The sequence below is a fragment of the Alosa pseudoharengus genome, unplaced genomic scaffold (assembly GCF_046254945.1).
Source record: "Alosa pseudoharengus isolate Yale_2024_CS ecotype anadromous, Long Island Sound unplaced genomic scaffold, YU_APseudo_1.1 YU_APseudo_1.1_scf_22, whole genome shotgun sequence".
Taxonomy (NCBI): domain Eukaryota; kingdom Metazoa; phylum Chordata; class Actinopteri; order Clupeiformes; family Clupeidae; genus Alosa; species Alosa pseudoharengus.
In genome coordinates, this window is record NW_027468680.1 from 8,885,696 (window position 1) to 8,909,116 (window position 23,421).

At 42.2% G+C, this 23,421-nt stretch overlaps 1 protein-coding gene across 1 annotated transcript in view; it reads left to right on the top strand.

Annotated features, from left to right (window-relative positions):
• LOC143139528 (IgGFc-binding protein-like) overlaps positions 1-23,421 on the top strand; it is a 252,923-nt gene that overhangs the window by 55,772 nt on the left and 173,730 nt on the right. The window contains exons 8-67 of the mRNA XM_076300111.1: positions 1,865-2,067; positions 2,170-2,311; positions 2,419-2,663; positions 2,887-3,035; positions 3,191-3,319; positions 3,527-3,665; positions 3,803-3,944; positions 4,035-4,234; positions 4,415-4,559; positions 5,361-5,605; positions 5,829-5,977; positions 6,133-6,261; positions 6,469-6,607; positions 6,745-6,886; positions 7,100-7,176; positions 7,357-7,501; positions 7,749-7,951; positions 8,054-8,195; positions 8,303-8,547; positions 8,771-8,919; positions 9,075-9,203; positions 9,411-9,549; positions 9,687-9,813; positions 9,904-10,103; positions 10,284-10,428; positions 11,232-11,476; positions 11,700-11,848; positions 12,004-12,132; positions 12,340-12,478; positions 12,614-12,755; positions 12,969-13,045; positions 13,226-13,370; positions 13,618-13,820; positions 13,923-14,064; positions 14,173-14,417; positions 14,641-14,789; positions 14,945-15,073; positions 15,281-15,419; positions 15,555-15,696; positions 15,787-15,986; positions 16,167-16,311; positions 17,114-17,358; positions 17,582-17,730; positions 17,886-18,014; positions 18,222-18,360; positions 18,496-18,637; positions 18,851-18,927; positions 19,108-19,252; positions 19,521-19,702; positions 19,805-19,946; positions 20,055-20,299; positions 20,523-20,671; positions 20,827-20,955; positions 21,163-21,301; positions 21,437-21,578; positions 21,792-21,868; positions 22,049-22,193; positions 22,441-22,643; positions 22,746-22,887; positions 22,996-23,240. Of these exons, the coding sequence (XP_076156226.1) occupies positions 1,865-2,067; positions 2,170-2,311; positions 2,419-2,663; positions 2,887-3,035; positions 3,191-3,319; positions 3,527-3,665; positions 3,803-3,944; positions 4,035-4,234; positions 4,415-4,559; positions 5,361-5,605; positions 5,829-5,977; positions 6,133-6,261; positions 6,469-6,607; positions 6,745-6,886; positions 7,100-7,176; positions 7,357-7,501; positions 7,749-7,951; positions 8,054-8,195; positions 8,303-8,547; positions 8,771-8,919; positions 9,075-9,203; positions 9,411-9,549; positions 9,687-9,813; positions 9,904-10,103; positions 10,284-10,428; positions 11,232-11,476; positions 11,700-11,848; positions 12,004-12,132; positions 12,340-12,478; positions 12,614-12,755; positions 12,969-13,045; positions 13,226-13,370; positions 13,618-13,820; positions 13,923-14,064; positions 14,173-14,417; positions 14,641-14,789; positions 14,945-15,073; positions 15,281-15,419; positions 15,555-15,696; positions 15,787-15,986; positions 16,167-16,311; positions 17,114-17,358; positions 17,582-17,730; positions 17,886-18,014; positions 18,222-18,360; positions 18,496-18,637; positions 18,851-18,927; positions 19,108-19,252; positions 19,521-19,702; positions 19,805-19,946; positions 20,055-20,299; positions 20,523-20,671; positions 20,827-20,955; positions 21,163-21,301; positions 21,437-21,578; positions 21,792-21,868; positions 22,049-22,193; positions 22,441-22,643; positions 22,746-22,887; positions 22,996-23,240 (9,485 nt within the window). The remainder of the gene's footprint in view (positions 1-1,864; positions 2,068-2,169; positions 2,312-2,418; positions 2,664-2,886; positions 3,036-3,190; positions 3,320-3,526; positions 3,666-3,802; positions 3,945-4,034; positions 4,235-4,414; positions 4,560-5,360; positions 5,606-5,828; positions 5,978-6,132; positions 6,262-6,468; positions 6,608-6,744; positions 6,887-7,099; positions 7,177-7,356; positions 7,502-7,748; positions 7,952-8,053; positions 8,196-8,302; positions 8,548-8,770; positions 8,920-9,074; positions 9,204-9,410; positions 9,550-9,686; positions 9,814-9,903; positions 10,104-10,283; positions 10,429-11,231; positions 11,477-11,699; positions 11,849-12,003; positions 12,133-12,339; positions 12,479-12,613; positions 12,756-12,968; positions 13,046-13,225; positions 13,371-13,617; positions 13,821-13,922; positions 14,065-14,172; positions 14,418-14,640; positions 14,790-14,944; positions 15,074-15,280; positions 15,420-15,554; positions 15,697-15,786; positions 15,987-16,166; positions 16,312-17,113; positions 17,359-17,581; positions 17,731-17,885; positions 18,015-18,221; positions 18,361-18,495; positions 18,638-18,850; positions 18,928-19,107; positions 19,253-19,520; positions 19,703-19,804; positions 19,947-20,054; positions 20,300-20,522; positions 20,672-20,826; positions 20,956-21,162; positions 21,302-21,436; positions 21,579-21,791; positions 21,869-22,048; positions 22,194-22,440; positions 22,644-22,745; positions 22,888-22,995; positions 23,241-23,421) is intronic.

Sequence of the window (23,421 nt, forward strand, 5' to 3'; positions counted from 1 at the left end):
TCTCTCCTGTGTATTTGAAATTCCTTTTGGATAGTAGTTCGGTTCTGTGGTTAGCATCTATATCAGCTGAATTCTCACCTTTGTCTGCAGGATTATTTGCAGTTGTCAGAGGACAAAAGATATAAAAAAAGAAAGATATCTCATGTGTCACACAGTTTATTATGACCACTACACTAGTGAAATGCCAGTCATATAGGTTTAATCAGAGTTTTGTTGATGATTTTCGTTTTGATCTGTCACTCACGCGCCGCACAGGATACCCCAAAATGAGGGTAGAACAGACACAGTTTTCGGTGAATATTTAGGGTGACCAAATTGTTTTGTATGTTGGTCTCATGGGACCATCTCAACCCATCCCATAACCATTCATATGCGGTATAGCACCACCTAGTTAAAATGAAAAAGCAACAGCATACAAGAAATTAATTTATGTGTAGATTTAGTGACTGTACACCAATCGGCGGTGTAGATGTTGGTGTTGAGCGAAGGGTTGCACACACTGAACAGACACACACATACACGCTCACTCACACATGCACATGCACATGCACACACACAGGCATGCTCACACACAGACATGCACACATATACTAACACATATACTTACACACTTAAACACACACATATACTCACACACTTAATAAAACACACATAAAAACACATGCACGCATACACACAAACACACTTAAACACACACACACACACACACACACTTGTTTGCACACACTTTACTGTCACACTGATTATTCGTCACAACTGGGACATATATATGAGATCTCTTTATGTGTTGTTGGCAGAGAAGCACACACAAAAGCAAACACACACATGCACACACTCATTTACATACACAAAAGTTGCAAGAGTAAGGGATGAAGTAGGAGATGAAGGCATATTGATACACACACCGACACACACACACACAAAGACACACATGCATGCATGCATGCAGGCATACACACACACAAGTGTGCACACACATACACACAAAACGGCACATAAAGACACACTCATACACACACCCCATCACCCCCTTCACACACACACTCACAAGCGAACACACACAAACAAACACAGAGAACCACACATATACACAAAAGCAAACATACACATACACACACTCATTTACATACACACACATTGCAAAAGTAAGTAAGGGATGGAGTAGGAAATGAAGACAAATTGGGAAGCGTTTATTTTTGCGGAGAGACTTTGCAGGCGAGAATGAAAAATGCACTGTACTGTTATTCCAAGGCTTCTTATCTTTTTTTATTCTTCCAGGATTAATATACTAAGAAATTAAGTAAAATACTCTGATATATTAATTAACAACTAAAAATAATTTCTCCCATAGACTTATGTAACCGGAGTTTTGTTGAATCTGCGCGGTTTAGCCCTGCACATGCCCGGGCTTTGTACTCGCGAATAGCAGCACCTCAGATCGGGTGTCGAGCGTACTGACAATCGAGCTAAAAGCCCAGGCTGCTAGCTTTCATGCCGGCACTACTGTACTGGTACACAGCATAATGTACCTATTACATTTCAAATTAAACTCCCAAACCTGTGTAGTTACAGGTATATCTTGTAGGCTATTTCAACTACATTCATATTTTATTCGTTTTTTTGTCCATTTCTACTAACAAGAAGAACCTTTCTGTTAGTTTCTGATGTTTACCCTCAAAGCTAAACAATTGTAAACTGTTTTAATTCATTGCCTAGATTGTCTTAGTGGTCGGTGTATTTGCAGACTTAAAAACATGTTTTCTTAAACAAGTAGCTTAATACTAAACGTACCTCATCATTTCTGCATTTATTTCTTCTTGCATTTTTTTCTCTCTCAACTTCTCCATTCTCTCTTGTTATACAGTGACTTGCCCCCCTAATTCAGACTTTTTGGAGTGTGGTCCGTCATGCGTTCCCACCTGCCAGAAGCCCAAGATTAGCTCCAGTATCTGCACTTTGAACTGTGTCAGCGGCTGTTTCTGTAGACCAGGCTTCGTGCTGTCAGGAAACCGGTGTGTTGCCGTTGATAAGTGTGGCTGTCTGGATGAAAACAACAACTACTATGAGGTATAATCAAGACAGAAATATTACCTTTGTTGTCTTTAAGCTATCTTAGGCTTTTTCTTATTTTTCTGATATTAAATCCAAACAAACTTGTTTGTCCATCAGCCCGGAGAGGTTGTGTTTGGGGATGGCTGCTCCAAGCTGTGTCGCTGTGCTGGAAACTACACTCTCTCCTGCGTGGGCAACACCTGTGCTCCCACTGATGAGTGCCGACAGGTCAATGGAGTCCCTGGATGTTATCCTAAAGGTATTTTTTTTTAAGAAAATCTGGTTCTGAACGTTATTAAGTTTCTGAGATTTTGTGCGACGTCCTTTAATTTTTGGTATCTAGTAACAAGCTGTTTTCACCCACAGGCACCTCCACCTGTGTTGCCACTGGTGATCCTCACTACACCACCTTTGATAAGCAGAAATACGACTTCATGGGCAACTGCACCTATCTGATGTCCAAACCATGCAACACGACTGGTCTGCCACACTATGAGGTCCACGTGTCCAATGAGAACCGCAACAAGAACCAGAGAGTCAGCTACGCATCAGCGGTGCATGTATACGTCCATGGAATGACCATATACGTCCTTAAAGGAGGAACCGTGCGGGTAAGATATTGGGAGCAAGTAGTACACAGCTATTGAAAGTAGAAGTGCCAATATCCATGCAGAATGTTTTCACTCTTAACTCTTCCTTCAGGATTTTTTGATGAAGTTCTACTCAAATGTCTCATTTGCAGTGGTTCAACATTGTACATAAAGTAATAGTGGTCCATATTTGTATGAAGTGTGTGGTTGTCTTTTCACTGTCTTCTCTCTGTGTATCCCCCAGATCAATGGGACCAATGTGAACCTGCCTGTGAACCCAGCTGCAGACGTTTCTGTCTACAAGTCTGGAAAACATTACACCGTGGCCATGAGTTTTGGAGTGACTGTTCGCTACGATGGCAACCACTTCATGGACATCAAAGTGATTGCAGCGTGAGTAAAAATCTAAGTAATAGTTGATGCTCGTACATTGATTTGGTATTTTTCAGGTGGATGCCAATACCATAAAGCTGGTTTTACTGGAAAAATCAGCTGTTTTATCTTGCTCTGATATATAAACTGAAACAAAAAATGGTTTTATTCCATAGGTACAAAGAGAAGCTTTGCGGCCTTTGTGGAGATTATGACGGCAACCCCAAGGATGACTTCCGTACGCCCACGGGCAAACTTGTGACAAAACCGAATGACTTTGGAAATAGCTGGAACTCTGACCCAGAGTAAGAGTTTACAGAGAGCACCATAGCAACTTCCCAAACTTTTAACACATGACATATACATGTAATTATGCATACAGAAGTACTTTAACTTATGCAGATACATGGTAGTTAGACCCACAGTAATATATAAAGAAAGCCATTCACATTGGCCACTTGTTAATATATTTACCATACAAATCTACCAATGATTCTATTTTGTACCCACAGATGCATCAAATCTCCTGAGGTGCCTGTACCTGGTTGTACACCAGACAAACAGGATAAATATGAGAAACCTGCCCTCTGTGGATTCATACTGGAAAGCAATGGACCATTCACTATGTGCCACCCCAAGGTTAATCCCAACGTGAGTAAAAGCATGTCCATTATGAGAAATTGCTTATTTTAAAGTGTCAATGTTGTTGTAGAACTTAAAAACACTTTAGGTGCTTGAATTTAGCTAACAATATGTTTGATATTGGTGTGTGTTCTGATTTGCCTCAGAGCTACTTCAAGGACTGCATGTTTGACGTGTGTGAGCTGGATGGACTGCACTCTGCCCTGTGTGAGGCCATAGAGGCCTATGTGAATGAGTGTCAGGATCGTGGAGTCACCATCGGATCATGGAGAAACAGCACCTTCTGCAGTTAGTCTCCATCACCCTCATATTGTTGGTGGTTCAGTACATTTATTGAGAGCAAATAATAATTATTTTCTTCTTTTTTCCTATCAACAGCCCTGACCTGCCCTCCCAACAGCCACTTTGAGTCCTGTGCTTCACCCTGCCAGCCTAGCTGTGTCACACCTTCCCCAGGCCGATGTAGTGGACCGTGTGCAGAGGGGTGTGTGTGTGACCCAGGATACTTTCTCAGCGCTGGCAAGTGTGTCAGGAAAAACAGCTGTGGATGCCAACACACCAATGGCCAGTACTACCAGGTGAATACACCAATGCAATGACTGGTTTATTTTCTTATTAGTGATTATTTGTGATTATTTGTATTAGTGGTTATTCTGTATTTCCCCAAAAATATATAATTCTCCTCTTCCTAGTTCAGCTGATATAATGCAGTACATTGTCATCTATGTTAAATGATTATTTTTTCTTTTCATTTTCAGCCTGGAGAGGAGTGGTACACCTCCAACTGTGAGCTGAAGTGCAGGTGCAATCCTCCCTCTGTCAGCTGCAGTAAAGGAGAGTGTCCCCGTTCACAGGAGTGTAGCGTCCAGGGAGGACTTCTGGGCTGCTCCCCCATTGCTGAGTGTAAGTTGTTTTTATTTGATAAGTGAAGATCTTTCTGTTAGTCTCTGGTGTTTACCCTCAAAGCTAAACAATTGTAAACTGTTTTAATTCATTGCCTAGATTGTCTTAGTGGTCGGTGTATTTGCAGACTTAAAAACATGTTTTCTTAAACAAGTAGCTTAATACTAAACGTACCTCATAATTTCTGCATTTATTTCTTCTTGCATTTTTTTCTCTCTCAACTTCTCCATTCTCTCTTGTTATACAGTGACTTGCCCCCCTAATTCAGACTTTTTGGAGTGTGGTCCATCATGCGTTCCCACCTGCCAGAAGCCCAAGATTAGCTCCAGTATCTGCACTTTGAACTGTGTCAGCGGCTGTTTCTGTAGACCAGGCTTCGTGCTGTCAGGAAACCGGTGTGTTGCCGTTGATAAGTGTGGCTGTCTGGATGAAAACAACAACTACTATGAGGTATAATCAAGACAGAAATATTACCTTTGTTGTCTTTAAGCTATCTTAGGCTTTTTCTTATTTTTCTGATATTAAATCCAAACAAACTTGTTTGTCCATCAGCCCGGAGAGGTTGTGTTTGGGGATGGCTGCTCCAAGCTGTGTCGCTGTGCTGGAAACTACACTCTCTCCTGCGTGGGCAACACCTGTGCTCCCACTGATGAGTGCCGACAGGTCAATGGAGTCCCTGGATGTTATCCTAAAGGTATTTTTTTTTAAGAAAATCTGGTTCTGAACGTTATTAAGTTTCTGAGATTTTGTGCGACGTCCTTTAATTTTTGGTATCTAGTAACAAGCTGTTTTCACCCACAGGCACCTCCACCTGTGTTGCCACTGGTGATCCTCACTACACCACCTTTGATAAGCAGAAATACGACTTCATGGGCAACTGCACCTATCTGATGTCCAAACCATGCAACACGACTGGTCTGCCACACTATGAGGTCCACGTGTCCAATGAGAACCGCAACAAGAACCAGAGAGTCAGCTACGCATCAGCGGTGCATGTATACGTCCATGGAATGACCATATACGTCCTTAAAGGAGGAACCGTGCGGGTAAGATATTGGGAGCAAGTAGTACACAGCTATTGAAAGTAGAAGTGCCAATATCCATGCAGAATGTTTTCACTCTTAACTCTTCCTTCAGGATTTTTTGATGAAGTTCTACTCAAATGTCTCATTTGCAGTGGTTCAACATTGTACATAAAGTAATAGTGGTCCATATTTGTATGAAGTGTGTGGTTGTCTTTTCACTGTCTTCTCTCTGTGTATCCCCCAGATCAATGGGACCAATGTGAACCTGCCTGTGAACCCAGCTGCAGACGTTTCTGTCTACAAGTCTGGAAAACATTACACCGTGGCCATGAGTTTTGGAGTGACTGTTCGCTACGATGGCAACCACTTCATGGACATCAAAGTGATTGCAGCGTGAGTAAAAATCTAAGTAATAGTTGATGCTCGTACATTGATTTGGTATTTTTCAGGTGGATGCCAATACCATAAAGCTGGTTTTACTGGAAAAATCAGCTGTTTTATCTTGCTCTGATATATAAACTGAAACAAAAAATGGTTTTATTCCATAGGTACAAAGAGAAGCTTTGCGGCCTTTGTGGAGATTATGACGGCAACCCCAAGGATGACTTCCGTACGCCCACGGGCAAACTTGTGACAAAACCGAATGACTTTGGAAATAGCTGGAACTCTGACCCAGAGTAAGAGTTTACAGAGAGCACCATAGCAACTTCCCAAACTTTTAACACATGACATATACATGTAATTATGCATACAGAAGTACTTTAACTTATGCAGATACATGGTAGTTAGACCCACAGTAATATATGAAGAAAGCCATTCACATTGGCCACTTGTTAATATATTTACCATACAAATCTACCAATGATTCTATTTTGTACCCACAGATGCATCAAATCTCCTGAGGTGCCTGTACCTGGTTGTACACCAGACAAACAGGATAAATATGAGAAACCTGCCCTCTGTGGATTCATACTGGAAAGCAATGGACCATTCACTATGTGCCACCCCAAGGTTAATCCCAACGTGAGTAAAAGCACGTCCATTATGAGAAATTGCTTATTTTAAAGTGTCAATGTTGTTGTAGAACTTAAAAACACTTTAGGTGCTTGAATTTAGCTAACAATATGTTTGATATTGGTGTGTGTTCTGATTTGCCTCAGAGCTTCTTCAAGGACTGCATGTTTGACGTGTGTGAGCTGGATGGACTGCACTCTGCCCTGTGTGAGGCCATAGAGGCCTATGTGAATGAGTGTCAGGATCGTGGAGTCACCATCGGATCATGGAGAAACAGCACCTTCTGCAGTTAGTCTCCATCACCCTCAAATTGTTGGTGGTTCAGTACATTTATTGAGAGCAAATAATAATTATTTTCTTCTTTTTTTCTATCAACAGCCCTGACCTGCCCTCCCAACAGCCACTTTGAGTCCTGTGCTTCACCCTGCCAGCCTAGCTGTGTCACACCTTCCCCAGGCCGATGTAGTGGACCGTGTGCAGAGGGGTGTGTGTGTGACCCAGGATACTTTCTCAGCGCTGGCAAGTGTGTCAGGAAAAACAGCTGTGGATGCCAACACACCAATGGCCAGTACTACCAGGTGAATACACCAATGCAATGACTGGTTTATTTTCTTATTAGTGATTATTTGTGATTATTTGTATTAGTGGTTATTCTGTATTTCCCCAAAAATATATAATTCTCCTCTTCCTAGTTCAGCTGATATAATGCAGTACATTGTCATCTATGTTAAATGATTATTTTTTCTTTTCATTTTCAGCCTGGAGAGGAGTGGTACACCTCCAACTGTGAGCTGAAGTGCAGGTGCAATCCTCCCTCTGTCAGCTGCAGTAAAGGAGAGTGTCCCCGTTCACAGGAGTGTAGCGTCCAGGGAGGACTTCTGGGCTGCTACCCCATTGCTGAGTGTAAGTTGTTTTTATTTGATAAGTGAAGATCTTTCTGTTAGTCTCTGGTGTTTACCCTCAAAGCTAAACAATTGTAAACTGTTTTAATTCATTGCCTAGATTGTCTTAGTGGTCGGTGTATTTGCAGACTTAAAAACATGTTTTCTTAAACAAGTAGCTTAATACTAAACGTACCTCATCATTTCTGCATTTATTTCTTCTTGCATTTTTTTCTCTCTCAACTTCTCCATTCTCTCTTGTTATACAGTGACTTGCCCCCCTAATTCAGACTTTTTGGAGTGTGGTCCGTCATGCGTTCCCACCTGCCAGAAGCCCAAGATTAGCTCCAGTATCTGCACTTTGAACTGTGTCAGCGGCTGTTTCTGTAGACCAGGCTTCGTGCTGTCAGGAAACCGGTGTGTTGCCGTTGATAAGTGTGGCTGTCTGGATGAAAACAACAACTACTATGAGGTATAATCAAGACAGAAATATTACCTTTGTTGTCTTTAAGCTATCTTAGGCTTTTTCTTATTTTTCTGATATTAAATCCAAACAAACTTGTTTGTCCATCAGCCCGGAGAGGTTGTGTTTGGGGATGGCTGCTCCAAGCTGTGTCGCTGTGCTGGAAACTACACTCTCTCCTGCGTGGGCAACACCTGTGCTCCCACTGATGAGTGCCGACAGGTCAATGGAGTCCCTGGATGTTATCCTAAAGGTATTTTTTTTTAAGAAAATCTGGTTCTGAACGTTATTAAGTTTCTGAGATTTTGTGCGACGTCCTTTAATTTTTGGTATCTAGTAACAAGCTGTTTTCACCCACAGGCACCTCCACCTGTGTTGCCACTGGTGATCCTCACTACACCACCTTTGATAAGCAGAAATACGACTTCATGGGCAACTGCACCTATCTGATGTCCAAACCATGCAACACGACTGGTCTGCCACACTATGAGGTCCACGTGTCCAATGAGAACCGCAACAAGAACCAGAGAGTCAGCTACGCATCAGCGGTGCATGTATACGTCCATGGAATGACCATATACGTCCTTAAAGGAGGAACCGTGCGGGTAAGATATTGGGAGCAAGTAGTACACAGCTATTGAAAGTAGAAGTGCCAATATCCATGCAGAATGTTTTCACTCTTAACTCTTCCTTCAGGATTTTTTGATGAAGTTCTACTCAAATGTCTCATTTGCAGTGGTTCAACATTGTACATAAAGTAATAGTGGTCCATATTTGTATGAAGTGTGTGGTTGTCTTTTCACTGTCTTCTCTCTGTGTATCCCCCAGATCAATGGGACCAATGTGAACCTGCCTGTGAACCCAGCTGCAGACGTTTCTGTCTACAAGTCTGGAAAACATTACACCGTGGCCATGAGTTTTGGAGTGACTGTTCGCTACGATGGCAACCACTTCATGGACATCAAAGTGATTGCAGCGTGAGTAAAAATCTAAGTAATAGTTGATGCTCGTACATTGATTTGGTATTTTTCAGGTGGATGCCAATACCATAAAGCTGGTTTTACTGGAAAAATCAGCTGTTTTATCTTGCTCTGATATATAAACTGAAACAAAAAATGGTTTTATTCCATAGGTACAAAGAGAAGCTTTGCGGCCTTTGTGGAGATTATGACGGCAACCCCAAGGATGACTTCCGTACGCCCACGGGCAAACTTGTGACAAAACCGAATGACTTTGGAAATAGCTGGAACTCTGACCCAGAGTAAGAGTTTACAGAGAGCACCATAGCAACTTCCCAAACTTTTAACACATGACATATACATGTAATTATGCATACAGAAATACTTTAATTTATGCAGATACATGGTAGTTAGACCCACAGTAATATATGAAGAAAGCCATTCACATTGGCCACTTGTTAATATATTTACCATACAAATCTACCAATGATTCTATTTTGTACCCACAGATGCATCAAATCTCCTGAGGTGCCTGTACCTGGTTGTACACCAGACAAACAGGATAAATATGAGAAACCTGCCCTCTGTGGATTCATACTGGAAAGCAATGGACCATTCACTATGTGCCACCCCAAGGTTAATCCCAACGTGAGTAAAAGCACGTCCATTATGAGAAATTGCTTATTTTAAAGTGTCAATGTTGTTGTAGAACTTAAAAACACTTTAGGTGCTTGAATTTAGCTAACAATATGTTTGATATTGGTGTGTGTTCTGATTTGCCTCAGAGCTACTTCAAGGACTGCATGTTTGACGTGTGTGAGCTGGATGGACTGCACTCTGCCCTGTGTGAGGCCATAGAGGCCTATGTGAATGAGTGTCAGGATCGATCATGGAGAAACAGCACCTTCTGCAGTTAGTCTCCATCACCCTCAAATTGTTGGTGGTTCAGTACATTTATTGAGAGCAAATAATAATTATTTTCTTCTTTTTTTCTATCAACAGCCCTGACCTGCCCTCCCAACAGCCACTTTGAGTCCTGTGCTTCACCCTGCCAGCCTAGCTGTGTCACACCTTCCCCAGGCCGATGTAGTGGACCGTGTGCAGAGGGGTGTGTGTGTGACCCAGGATACTTTCTCAGCGCTGGCAAGTGTGTCAGGAAAAACAGCTGTGGATGCCAACACACCAATGGCCAGTACTACCAGGTGAATACACCAATGCAATGACTGGTTTATTTTCTTATTAGTGATTATTTGTGATTATTTGTATTAGTGGTTATTCTGTATTTCCCCAAAAATATATAATTATCCTCTTCCTAGTTCAGCTGATATAATGCAGTACATTGTCATCTATGTTAAATGATTATTTTTTCTTTTCATTTTCAGCCTGGAGAGGAGTGGTACACCTCCAACTGTGAGCTGAAGTGCAGGTGCAATCCTCCCTCTGTCAGCTGCAGTGATGGAGAGTGTCCCCGTTCACAGGAGTGTAGCGTCCAGGGAGGACTTCTGGGCTGCTACCCCATTGCTGAGTGTAAGTTGTTTTTATTTGATAAGTGAAGATCTTTCTGTTAGTCTCTGGTGTTTACCCTCAAAGCTAAACAATTGTAAACTGTTTTAATTCATTGCCTAGATTGTCTTAGTGGTCGGTGTATTTGCAGACTTAAAAACATGTTTTCTTAAACAAGTAGCTTAATACTAAACGTACCTCATCATTTCTGCATTTATTTCTTCTTGCATTTTTTTCTCTCTCAACTTCTCCATTCTCTCTTGTTATACAGTGACTTGCCCCCCTAATTCAGACTTTTTGGAGTGTGGTCCGTCATGCGTTCCCACCTGCCAGAAGCCCAAGATTAGCTCCAGTATCTGCACTTTGAACTGTGTCAGCGGCTGTTTCTGTAGACCAGGCTTCGTGCTGTCAGGAAACCGGTGTGTTGCCGTTGATAAGTGTGGCTGTCTGGATGAAAACAACAACTACTATGAGGTATAATCAAGACAGAAATATTACCTTTGTTGTCTTTAAGCTATCTTAGGCTTTTTCTTATTTTTCTGATATTAAATCCAAACAAACTTGTTTGTCCATCAGCCCGGAGAGGTTGTGTTTGGGGATGGCTGCTCCAAGCTGTGTCGCTGTGCTGGAAACTACACTCTCTCCTGCGTGGGCAACACCTGTGCTCCCACTGATGAGTGCCGACAGGTCAATGGAGTCCCTGGATGTTATCCTAAAGGTATTTTTTTTTTTAAGAAAATCTGGTTCTGAACGTTATTAAGTTTCTGAGATTTTGTGCGACGTCCTTTAATTTTTGGTATCTAGTAACAAGCTGTTTTCACCCACAGGCACCTCCACCTGTGTTGCCACTGGTGATCCTCACTACACCACCTTTGATAAGCAGAAATACGACTTCATGGGCAACTGCACCTATCTGATGTCCAAACCATGCAACACGACTGGTCTGCCACACTATGAGGTCCACGTGTCCAATGAGAACCGCAACAAGAACCAGAGAGTCAGCTACGCATCAGCGGTGCATGTATACGTCCATGGAATGACCATATACGTCCTTAAAGGAGGAACCGTGCGGGTAAGATATTGGGAGCAAGTAGTACACAGCTATTGAAAGTAGAAGTGCCAATATCCATGCAGAATGTTTTCACTCTTAACTCTTCCTTCAGGATTTTTTGATGAAGTTCTACTCAAATGTCTCATTTGCAGTGGTTCAACATTGTACATAAAGTAATAGTGGTCCATATTTGTATGAAGTGTGTGGTTGTCTTTTCACTGTCTTCTCTCTGTGTATCCCCCAGATCAATGGGACCAATGTGAACCTGCCTGTGAACCCAGCTGCAGACGTTTCTGTCTACAAGTCTGGAAAACATTACACCGTGGCCATGAGTTTTGGAGTGACTGTTCGCTACGATGGCAACCACTTCATGGACATCAAAGTGATTGCAGCGTGAGTAAAAATCTAAGTAATAGTTGATGCTCGTACATTGATTTGGTATTTTTCAGGTGGATGCCAATACCATAAAGCTGGTTTTACTGGAAAAATCAGCTGTTTTATCTTGCTCTGATATATAAACTGAAACAAAAAATGGTTTTATTCCATAGGTACAAAGAGAAGCTTTGCGGCCTTTGTGGAGATTATGACGGCAACCCCAAGGATGACTTCCGTACGCCCACGGGCAAACTTGTGACAAAACCGAATGACTTTGGAAATAGCTGGAACTCTGACCCAGAGTAAGAGTTTACAGAGAGCACCATAGCAACTTCCCAAACTTTTAACACATGACATATACATGTAATTATGCATACAGAAGTACTTTAACTTATGCAGATACATGGTAGTTAGACCCACAGTAATATATGAAGAAAGCCATTCACATTGGCCACTTGTTAATATATTTACCATACAAATCTACCAATGATTCTATTTTGTACCCACAGATGCATCAAATCTCCTGAGGTGCCTGTACCTGGTTGTACACCAGACAAACAGGATAAATATGAGAAACCTGCCCTCTGTGGATTCATACTGGAAAGCAATGGACCATTCACTATGTGCCACCCCAAGGTTAATCCCAACGTGAGTAAAAGCACGTCCATTATGAGAAATTGCTTATTTTAAAGTGTCAATGTTGTTGTAGAACTTAAAAACACTTTAGGTGCTTGAATTTAGCTAACAATATGTTTGATATTGGTGTGTTCTGATTTGCCTCAGAGCTTCTTCAAGGACTGCATGTTTGACGTGTGTGAGCTGGATGGACTGCACTCTGCCCTGTGTGAGGCCATAGAGGCCTATGTGAATGAGTGTCAGGATCGTGGAGTCACCATCGGATCATGGAGAAACAGCACCTTCTGCAGTTAGTCTCCATCACCCTCAAATTGTTGGTGGTTCAGTACATTTATTGAGAGCAAATAATAATTATTTTCTTCTTTTTTTCTATCAACAGCCCTGACCTGCCCTCCCAACAGCCACTTTGAGTCCTGTGCTTCACCCTGCCAGCCTAGCTGTGTCACACCTTCCCCAGGCCGATGTAGTGGACCGTGTGCAGAGGGGTGTGTGTGTGACCCAGGATACTTTCTCAGCGCTGGCAAGTGTGTCAGGAAAAACAGCTGTGGATGCCAACACACCAATGGCCAGTACTACCAGGTGAATACACCAATGCAATGACTGGTTTATTTTCTTATTAGTGATTATTTGTGATTATTTGTATTAGTGGTTATTCTGTATTTCCCCAAAAATATATAATTCTCCTCTTCCTAGTTCAGCTGATATAATGCAGTACATTGTCATCTATGTTAAATGATTATTTTTTCTTTTCATTTTCAGCCTGGAGAGGAGTGGTACACCTCCAACTGTGAGCTGAAGTGCAGGTGCAATCCTCCCTCTGTCAGCTGCAGTAAAGGAGAGTGTCCCCGTTCACAGGAGTGTAGCGTCCAGGGAGGACTTCTGGGCTGCTACCCCATTGCTGAGTGTAAGTTGTTTTTATTTGATAAGTGAAGATCTTTCTGTTAGTCTCTGGTGTTTACCCTCAAAGCTAAACAATTGTAAACTGTTTTAATTCATTGCCTAGATTGTCTTAGTGGTCGGTGTATTTGCAGACTTAAAAACATGTTTTCTTAAACAAGTAGCTTAATACTAAACGTACCTCATCATTTCTGCATTTATTTCTTCTTGCATTTTTTTCTCTCTCAACTTCTCCATTCTCTCTTGTTATACAGTGACTTGCCCCCCTAATTCAGACTTTTTGGAGTGTGGTCCGTCATGCGTTCCCACCTGCCAGAAGCCCAAGATTAGCTCCAGTATCTGCACTTTGAACTGTGTCAGCGGCTGTTTCTGTAGACCAGGCTTCGTGCTGTCAGGAAACCGGTGTGTTGCCGTTGATAAGTGTGGCTGTCTGGATGAAAACAACAACTACTATGAGGTATAATCAAGACAGAAATATTACCTTTGTTGTCTTTAAGCTATCTTAGGCTTTTTCTTATTTTTCTGATATTAAATCCAAACAAACTTGTTTGTCCATCAGCCCGGAGAGGTTGTGTTTGGGGATGGCTGCTCCAAGCTGTGTCGCTGTGCTGGAAACTACACTCTCTCCTGCGTGGGCAACACCTGTGCTCCCACTGATGAGTGCCGACAGGTCAATGGAGTCCCTGGATGTTATCCTAAAGGTATTTTTTTTTTAAGAAAATCTGGTTCTGAACGTTATTAAGTTTCTGAGATTTTGTGCGACGTCCTTTAATTTTTGGTATCTAGTAACAAGCTGTTTTCACCCACAGGCACCTCCACCTGTGTTGCCACTGGTGATCCTCACTACACCACCTTTGATAAGCAGAAATACGACTTCATGGGCAACTGCACCTATCTGATGTCCAAACCATGCAACACGACTGGTCTGCCACACTATGAGGTCCACGTGTCCAATGAGAACCGCAACAAGAACCAGAGAGTCAGCTACGCATCAGCGGTGCATGTATACGTCCATGGAATGACCATATACGTCCTTAAAGGAGGAACCGTGCGGGTAAGATATTGGGAGCAAGTAGTACACAGCTATTGAAAGTAGAAGTGCCAATATCCATGCAGAATGTTTTCACTCTTAACTCTTCCTTCAGGATTTTTTGATGAAGTTCTACTCAAATGTCTCATTTGCAGTGGTTCAACATTGTACATAAAGTAATAGTGGTCCATATTTGTATGAAGTGTGTGGTTGTCTTTTCACTGTCTTCTCTCTGTGTATCCCCCAGATCAATGGGACCAATGTGAACCTGCCTGTGAACCCAGCTGCAGACGTTTCTGTCTACAAGTCTGGAAAACATTACACCGTGGCCATGAGTTTTGGAGTGACTGTTCGCTACGATGGCAACCACTTCATGGACATCAAAGTGATTGCAGCGTGAGTAAAAATCTAAGTAATAGTTGATGCTCGTACATTGATTTGGTATTTTTCAGGTGGATGCCAATACCATAAAGCTGGTTTTACTGGAAAAATCAGCTGTTTTATCTTGCTCTGATATATAAACTGAAACAAAAAATGGTTTTATTCCATAGGTACAAAGAGAAGCTTTGCGGCCTTTGTGGAGATTATGACGGCAACCCCAAGGATGACTTCCGTACGCCCACGGGCAAACTTGTGACAAAACCGAATGACTTTGGAAATAGCTGGAACTCTGACCCAGAGTAAGAGTTTACAGAGAGCACCATAGCAACTTCCCAAACTTTTAACACATGACATATACATGTAATTATGCATACAGAAGTACTTTAACTTATGCAGATACATGGTAGTTAGACCCACAGTAATATATGAAGAAAGCCATTCACATTGGCCACTTGTTAATATATTTACCATACAAATCTACCAATGATTCTATTTTGTACCCACAGATGCATCAAATCTCCTGAGGTGCCTGTACCTGGTTGTACACCAGACAAACAGGATAAATATGAGAAACCTGCCCTCTGTGGATTCATACTGGAAAGCAATGGACCATTCACTATGTGCCACCCCAAGGTTAATCCCAACGTGAGTAAAAGCACGTCCATTATGAGAAATTGCTTATTTTAAAGTGTCAATGTTGTTGTAGAACTTAAAAACACTTTAGGTGCTTGAATTTAGCTAACAATATGTTTGATATTGGTGTGTTCTGATTTGCCTCAGAGCTTCTTCAAGGACTGCATGTTTGACGTGTGTGAGCTGGATGGACTGCACTCTGCCCTGTGTGAGGCCATAGAGGCCTATGTGAATGAGTGTCAGGATCGTGGAGTCACCATCGGATCATGGAGAAACAGCACCTTCTGCAGTTAGTCTCCATCACCCTCAAATTGTTGGTGGTTCAGTACATTTATTGAGAGCAAATAATAATTATTTTCTTCTTTTTTTCTATCAACAGCCCTGACCTGCCCTCCCAACAGCCACTTTGAGTCCTGTGCTTCACCCTGCCAGCCTAGCTGTGTCACACCTTCCCCAGGCCGATGTAGTGGACCGTGTGCAGAGGGGTGTGTGTGTGACCCAGGATACTTTCTCAGCGCTGGCAAGTGTGTCAGGAAAAACAGCTGTGGATGCCAACACACCAATGGCCAGTACTACCAGGTGAATACACCAATGCAATGACTGGTTTATTTTCTTATTAGTGATTATTTGTGATTATTTGTATTAGTGGTTATTCTGTATTTCCCCAAAAATATATAATTCTCCTCTTCCTAGTTCAGCTGATATAATGCAGTACATTGTCATCTATGTTAAATGATTATTTTTTCTTTTCATTTTCAGCCTGGAGAGGAGTGGTACACCTCCAACTGTGAGCTGAAGTGCAGGTGCAATCCTCCCTCTGTCAGCTGCAGTAAAGGAGAGTGTCCCCGTTCACAGGAGTGTAGCGTCCAGGGAGGACTTCTGGGCTGCTACCCCATTGCTGAGTGTAAGTTGTTTTTATTTGATAAGTGAAGATCTTTCTGTTAGTCTCTGGTGTTTACCCTCAAAGCTAAACAATTGTAAACTGTTTTAATTCATTGCCTAGATTGTCTTAGTGGTCGGTGTATTTGCAGACTTAAAAACATGTTTTCTTAAACAAGTAGCTTAATACTAAACGTACCTCATCATTTCTGCATTTATTTCTTCTTGCATTTTTTTCTCTCTCAACTTCTCCATTCTCTCTTGTTATACAGTGACTTGCCCCCCTAATTCAGACTTTTTGGAGTGTGGTCCGTCATGCGTTCCCACCTGCCAGAAGCCCAAGATTAGCTCCAGTATCTGCACTTTGAACTGTGTCAGCGGCTGTTTCTGTAGACCAGGCTTCGTGCTGTCAGGAAACCGGTGTGTTGCCGTTGATAAGTGTGGCTGTCTGGATGAAAACAACAACTACTATGAGGTATAATCAAGACAGAAATATTACCTTTGTTGTCTTTAAGCTATCTTAGGCTTTTTCTTATTTTTCTGATATTAAATCCAAACAAACTTGTTTGTCCATCAGCCCGGAGAGGTTGTGTTTGGGGATGGCTGCTCCAAGCTGTGTCGCTGTGCTGGAAACTACACTCTCTCCTGCGTGGGCAACACCTGTGCTCCCACTGATGAGTGCCGACAGGTCAATGGAGTCCCTGGATGTTATCCTAAAGGTATTTTTTTTTTAAGAAAATCTGGTTCTGAACGTTATTAAGTTTCTGAGATTTTGTGCGACGTCCTTTAATTTTTGGTATCTAGTAACAAGCTGTTTTCACCCACAGGCACCTCCACCTGTGTTGCCACTGGTGATCCTCACTACACCACCTTTGATAAGCAGAAATACGACTTCATGGGCAACTGCACCTATCTGATGTCCAAACCATGCAACACGACTGGTCTGCCACACTATGAGGTCCACGTGTCCAATGAGAACCGCAACAAGAACCAGAGAGTCAGCTACGCATCAGCGGTGCATGTATACGTCCATGGAATGACCATATACGTCCTTAAAGGAGGAACCGTGCGGGTAAGATATTGGGAGCAAGTAGTACACAGCTATTGAAAGTAGAAGTGCCAATATCCATGCAGAATGTTTTCACTCTTAACTCTTCCTTCAGGATTTTTTGATGAAGTTCTACTCAAATGTCTCATTTGCAGTGGTTCAACATTGTACATAAAGTAATAGTGGTCCATATTTGTATGAAGTGTGTGGTTGTCTTTTCACTGTCTTCTCTCTGTGTATCCCCCAGATCAATGGGACCAATGTGAACCTGCCTGTGAACCCAGCTGCAGACGTTTCTGTCTACAAGTCTGGAAAACATTACACCGTGGCCATGAGTTTTGGAGTGACTGTTCGCTACGATGGCAACCACTTCATGGACATCAAAGTGATTGCAGCGTGAGTAAAAATCTAAGTAATAGTTGATGCTCGTACATTGATTTGGTATTTTTCAGGTGGATGCCAATACCATAAAGCTGGTTTTACTGGAAAAATCAGCTGTTTTATCTTGCTCTGATATATAAACTGAAACAAAAAATGGTTTTATTCCATAGGTACAAAGAGAAGCTTTGCGGCCTTTGTGGAGATTATGACGGCAACCCCAAGGATGACTTCCGTACGCCCACGGGCAAACTTGTGACAAAACCGAATGACTTTGGAAATAGCTGGAACTCTGACCCAGAGTAAGAGTTTACAGAGAGCACCATAGCAACTTCCCAAACTTTTAACACATGACATATACATGTAATTATGCATACAGAAGTACTTTAACTTATGCAGATACATGGTAGTTAGACCCACAGTAATATATGAAGAAAGCCATTCACATTGGCCACTTGTTAATATATTTACCATACAAATCTACCAATGATTCTATTTTGTACCCACAGATGCATCAAATCTCCTGAGGTGCCTGTACCTGGTTGTACACCAGACAAACAGGATAAATATGAGAAACCTGCCCTCTGTGGATTCATACTGGAAAGCAATGGACCATTCACTATGTGCCACCCCAAGGTTAATCCCAACGTGAGTAAAAGCACGTCCATTATGAGAAATTGCTTATTTTAAAGTGTCAATGTTGTTGTAGAACTTAAAAACACTTTAGGTGCTTGAATTTAGCTAACAATATGTTTGATATTGGTGTGTTCTGATTTGCCTCAGAGCTTCTTCAAGGACTGCATGTTTGACGTGTGTGAGCTGGATGGACTGCACTCTGCCCTGTGTGAGGCCATAGAGGCCTATGTGAATGAGTGTCAGGATCGTGGAGTCACCATCGGATCATGGAGAAACAGCACCTTCTGCAGTTAGTCTCCATCACCCTCAAATTGTTGGTGGTTCAGTACATTTATTGAGAGCAAATAATAATTATTTTCTTCTTTTTTTCTATCAACAGCCCTGACCTGCCCTCCCAACAGCCACTTTGAGTCCTGTGCTTCACCCTGCCAGCCTAGCTGTGTCACACCTTCCCCAGGCCGATGTAGTGGACCGTGTGCAGAGGGGTGTGTGTGTGACCCAGGATACTTTCTCAGCGCTGGCAAGTGTGTCAGGAAAAACAGCTGTGGATGCCAACACACCAATGGCCAGTACTACCAGGTGAATACACCAATGCAATGACTGGTTTATTTTCTTATTAGTGATTATTTGTGATTATTTGTATTAGTGGTTATTCTGTATTTCCCCAAAAATATATAATTCTCCTCTTCCTAGTTCAGCTGATATAATGCAGTACATTGTCATCTATGTTAAATGATTATTTTTTCTTTTCATTTTCAGCCTGGAGAGGAGTGGTACACCTCCAACTGTGAGCTGAAGTGCAGGTGCAATCCTCCCTCTGTCAGCTGCAGTAAAGGAGAGTGTCCCCGTTCACAGGAGTGTAGCGTCCAGGGAGGACTTCTGGGCTGCTACCCCATTGCTGAGTGTAAGTTGTTTTTATTTGATAAGTGAAGATCTTTCTGTTAGTCTCTGGTGTTTACCCTCAAAGCTAAACAATTGTAAACTGTTTTAATTCATTGCCTAGATTGTCTTAGTGGTCGGTGTATTTGCAGACTTAAAAACATGTTTTCTTAAACAAGTAGCTTAATACTAAACGTACCTCATCATTTCTGCATTTATTTCTTCTTGCATTTTTTTCTCTCTCAACTTCTCCATTCTCTCTTGTTATACAGTGACTTGCCCCCCTAATTCAGACTTTTTGGAGTGTGGTCCGTCATGCGTTCCCACCTGCCAGAAGCCCAAGATTAGCTCCAGTATCTGCACTTTGAACTGTGTCAGCGGCTGTTTCTGTAGACCAGGCTTCGTGCTGTCAGGAAACCGGTGTGTTGCCGTTGATAAGTGTGGCTGTCTGGATGAAAACAACAACTACTATGAGGTATAATCAAGACAGAAATATTACCTTTGTTGTCTTTAAGCTATCTTAGGCTTTTTCTTATTTTTCTGATATTAAATCCAAACAAACTTGTTTGTCCATCAGCCCGGAGAGGTTGTGTTTGGGGATGGCTGCTCCAAGCTGTGTCGCTGTGCTGGAAACTACACTCTCTCCTGCGTGGGCAACACCTGTGCTCCCACTGATGAGTGCCGACAGGTCAATGGAGTCCCTGGATGTTATCCTAAAGGTATTTTTTTTTTAAGAAAATCTGGTTCTGAACGTTATTAAGTTTCTGAGATTTTGTGCGACGTCCTTTAATTTTTGGTATCTAGTAACAAGCTGTTTTCACCCACAGGCACCTCCACCTGTGTTGCCACTGGTGATCCTCACTACACCACCTTTGATAAGCAGAAATACGACTTCATGGGCAACTGCACCTATCTGATGTCCAAACCATGCAACACGACTGGTCTGCCACACTATGAGGTCCACGTGTCCAATGAGAACCGCAACAAGAACCAGAGAGTCAGCTACGCATCAGCGGTGCATGTATACGTCCATGGAATGACCATATACGTCCTTAAAGGAGGAACCGTGCGGGTAAGATATTGGGAGCAAGTAGTACACAGCTATTGAAAGTAGAAGTGCCAATATCCATGCAGAATGTTTTCACTCTTAACTCTTCCTTCAGGATTTTTTGATGAAGTTCTACTCAAATGTCTCATTTGCAGTGGTTCAACATTGTACATAAAGTAATAGTGGTCCATATTTGTATGAAGTGTGTGGTTGTCTTTTCACTGTCTTCTCTCTGTGTATCCCCCAGATCAATGGGACCAATGTGAACCTGCCTGTGAACCCAGCTGCAGACGTTTCTGTCTACAAGTCTGGAAAACATTACACCGTGGCCATGAGTTTTGGAGTGACTGTTCGCTACGATGGCAACCACTTCATGGACATCAAAGTGATTGCAGCGTGAGTAAAAATCTAAGTAATAGTTGATGCTCGTACATTGATTTGGTATTTTTCAGGTGGATGCCAATACCATAAAGCTGGTTTTACTGGAAAAATCAGCTGTTTTATCTTGCTCTGATATATAAACTGAAACAAAAAATGGTTTTATTCCATAGGTACAAAGAGAAGCTTTGCGGCCTTTGTGGAGATTATGACGGCAACCCCAAGGATGACTTCCGTACGCCCACGGGCAAACTTGTGACAAAACCGAATGACTTTGGAAATAGCTGGAACTCTGACCCAGAGTAAGAGTTTACAGAGAGCACCATAGCAACTTCCCAAACTTTTAACACATGACATATACATGTAATTATGCATACAGAAGTACTTTAACTTATGCAGATACATGGTAGTTAGACCCACAGTAATATATGAAGAAAGCCATTCACATTGGCCACTTGTTAATATATTTACCATACAAATCTACCAATGATTCTATTTTGTACCCACAGATGCATCAAATCTCCTGAGGTGCCTGTACCTGGTTGTACACCAGACAAACAGGATAAATATGAGAAACCTGCCCTCTGTGGATTCATACTGGAAAGCAATGGACCATTCACTATGTGCCACCCCAAGGTTAATCCCAACGTGAGTAAAAGCACGTCCATTATGAGAAATTGCTTATTTTAAAGTGTCAATGTTGTTGTAGAACTTAAAAACACTTTAGGTGCTTGAATTTAGCTAACAATATGTTTGATATTGGTGTGTTCTGATTTGCCTCAGAGCTTCTTCAAGGACTGCATGTTTGACGTGTGTGAGCTGGATGGACTGCACTCTGCCCTGTGTGAGGCCATAGAGGCCTATGTGAATGAGTGTCAGGATCGTGGAGTCACCATCGGATCATGGAGAAACAGCACCTTCTGCAGTTAGTCTCCATCACCCTCAAATTGTTGGTGGTTCAGTACATTTATTGAGAGCAAATAATAATTATTTTCTTCTTTTTTTCTATCAACAGCCCTGACCTGCCCTCCCAACAGCCACTTTGAGTCCTGTGCTTCACCCTGCCAGCCTAGCTGTGTCACACCTTCCCCAGGCCGATGTAGTGGACCGTGTGCAGAGGGGTGTGTGTGTGACCCAGGATACTTTCTCAGCGCTGGCAAGTGTGTCAGGAAAAACAGCTGTGGATGCCAACACACCAATGGCCAGTACTACCAGGTGAATACACCAATGCAATGACTGGTTTATTTTCTTATTAGTGATTATTTGTGATTATTTGTATTAGTGGTTATTCTGTATTTCCCCAAAAATATATAATTCTCCTCTTCCTAGTTCAGCTGATATAATGCAGTACATTGTCATCTATGTTAAATGATTATTTTTTCTTTTCATTTTCAGCCTGGAGAGGAGTGGTACACCTCCAACTGTGAGCTGAAGTGCAGGTGCAATCCTCCCTCTGTCAGCTGCAGTAAAGGAGAGTGTCCCCGTTCACAGGAGTGTAGCGTCCAGGGAGGACTTCTGGGCTGCTACCCCATTGCTGAGTGTAAGTTGTTTTTATTTGATAAGTGAAGATCTTTCTGTTAGTCTCTGGTGTTTACCCTCAAAGCTAAACAATTGTAAACTGTTTTAATTCATTGCCTAGATTGTCTTAGTGGTCGGTGTATTTGCAGACTTAAAAACATGTTTTCTTAAACAAGTAGCTTAATACTAAACGTACCTCATCATTTCTGCATTTATTTCTTCTTGCATTTTTTTCTCTCTCAACTTCTCCATTCTCTCTTGTTATACAGTGACTTGCCCCCCTAATTCAGACTTTTTGGAGTGTGGTCCGTCATGCGTTCCCACCTGCCAGAAGCCCAAGATTAGCTCCAGTATCTGCACTTTGAACTGTGTCAGCGGCTGTTTCTGTAGACCAGGCTTCGTGCTGTCAGGAAACCGGTGTGTTGCCGTTGATAAGTGTGGCTGTCTGGATGAAAACAACAACTACTATGAGGTATAATCAAGACAGAAATATTACCTTTGTTGTCTTTAAGCTATCTTAGGCTTTTTCTTATTTTTCTGATATTAAATCCAAACAAACTTGTTTGTCCATCAGCCCGGAGAGGTTGTGTTTGGGGATGGCTGCTCCAAGCTGTGTCGCTGTGCTGGAAACTACACTCTCTCCTGCGTGGGCAACACCTGTGCTCCCACTGATGAGTGCCGACAGGTCAATGGAGTCCCTGGATGTTATCCTAAAGGTATTTTTTTTTTAAGAAAATCTGGTTCTGAACGTTATTAAGTTTCTGAGATTTTGTGCGACGTCCTTTAATTTTTGGTATCTAGTAACAAGCTGTTTTCACCCACAGGCACCTCCACCTGTGTTGCCACTGGTGATCCTCACTACACCACCTTTGATAAGCAGAAATACGACTTCATGGGCAACTGCACCTATCTGATGTCCAAACCATGCAACACGACTGGTCTGCCACACTATGAGGTCCACGTGTCCAATGAGAACCGCAACAAGAACCAGAGAGTCAGCTACGCATCAGCGGTGCATGTATACGTCCATGGAATGACCATATACGTCCTTAAAGGAGGAACCGTGCGGGTAAGATATTGGGAGCAAGTAGTACACAGCTATTGAAAGTAGAAGTGCCAATATCCATGCAGAATGTTTTCACTCTTAACTCTTCCTTCAGGATTTTTTGATGAAGTTCTACTCAAATGTCTCATTTGCAGTGGTTCAACATTGTACATAAAGTAATAGTGGTCCATATTTGTATGAAGTG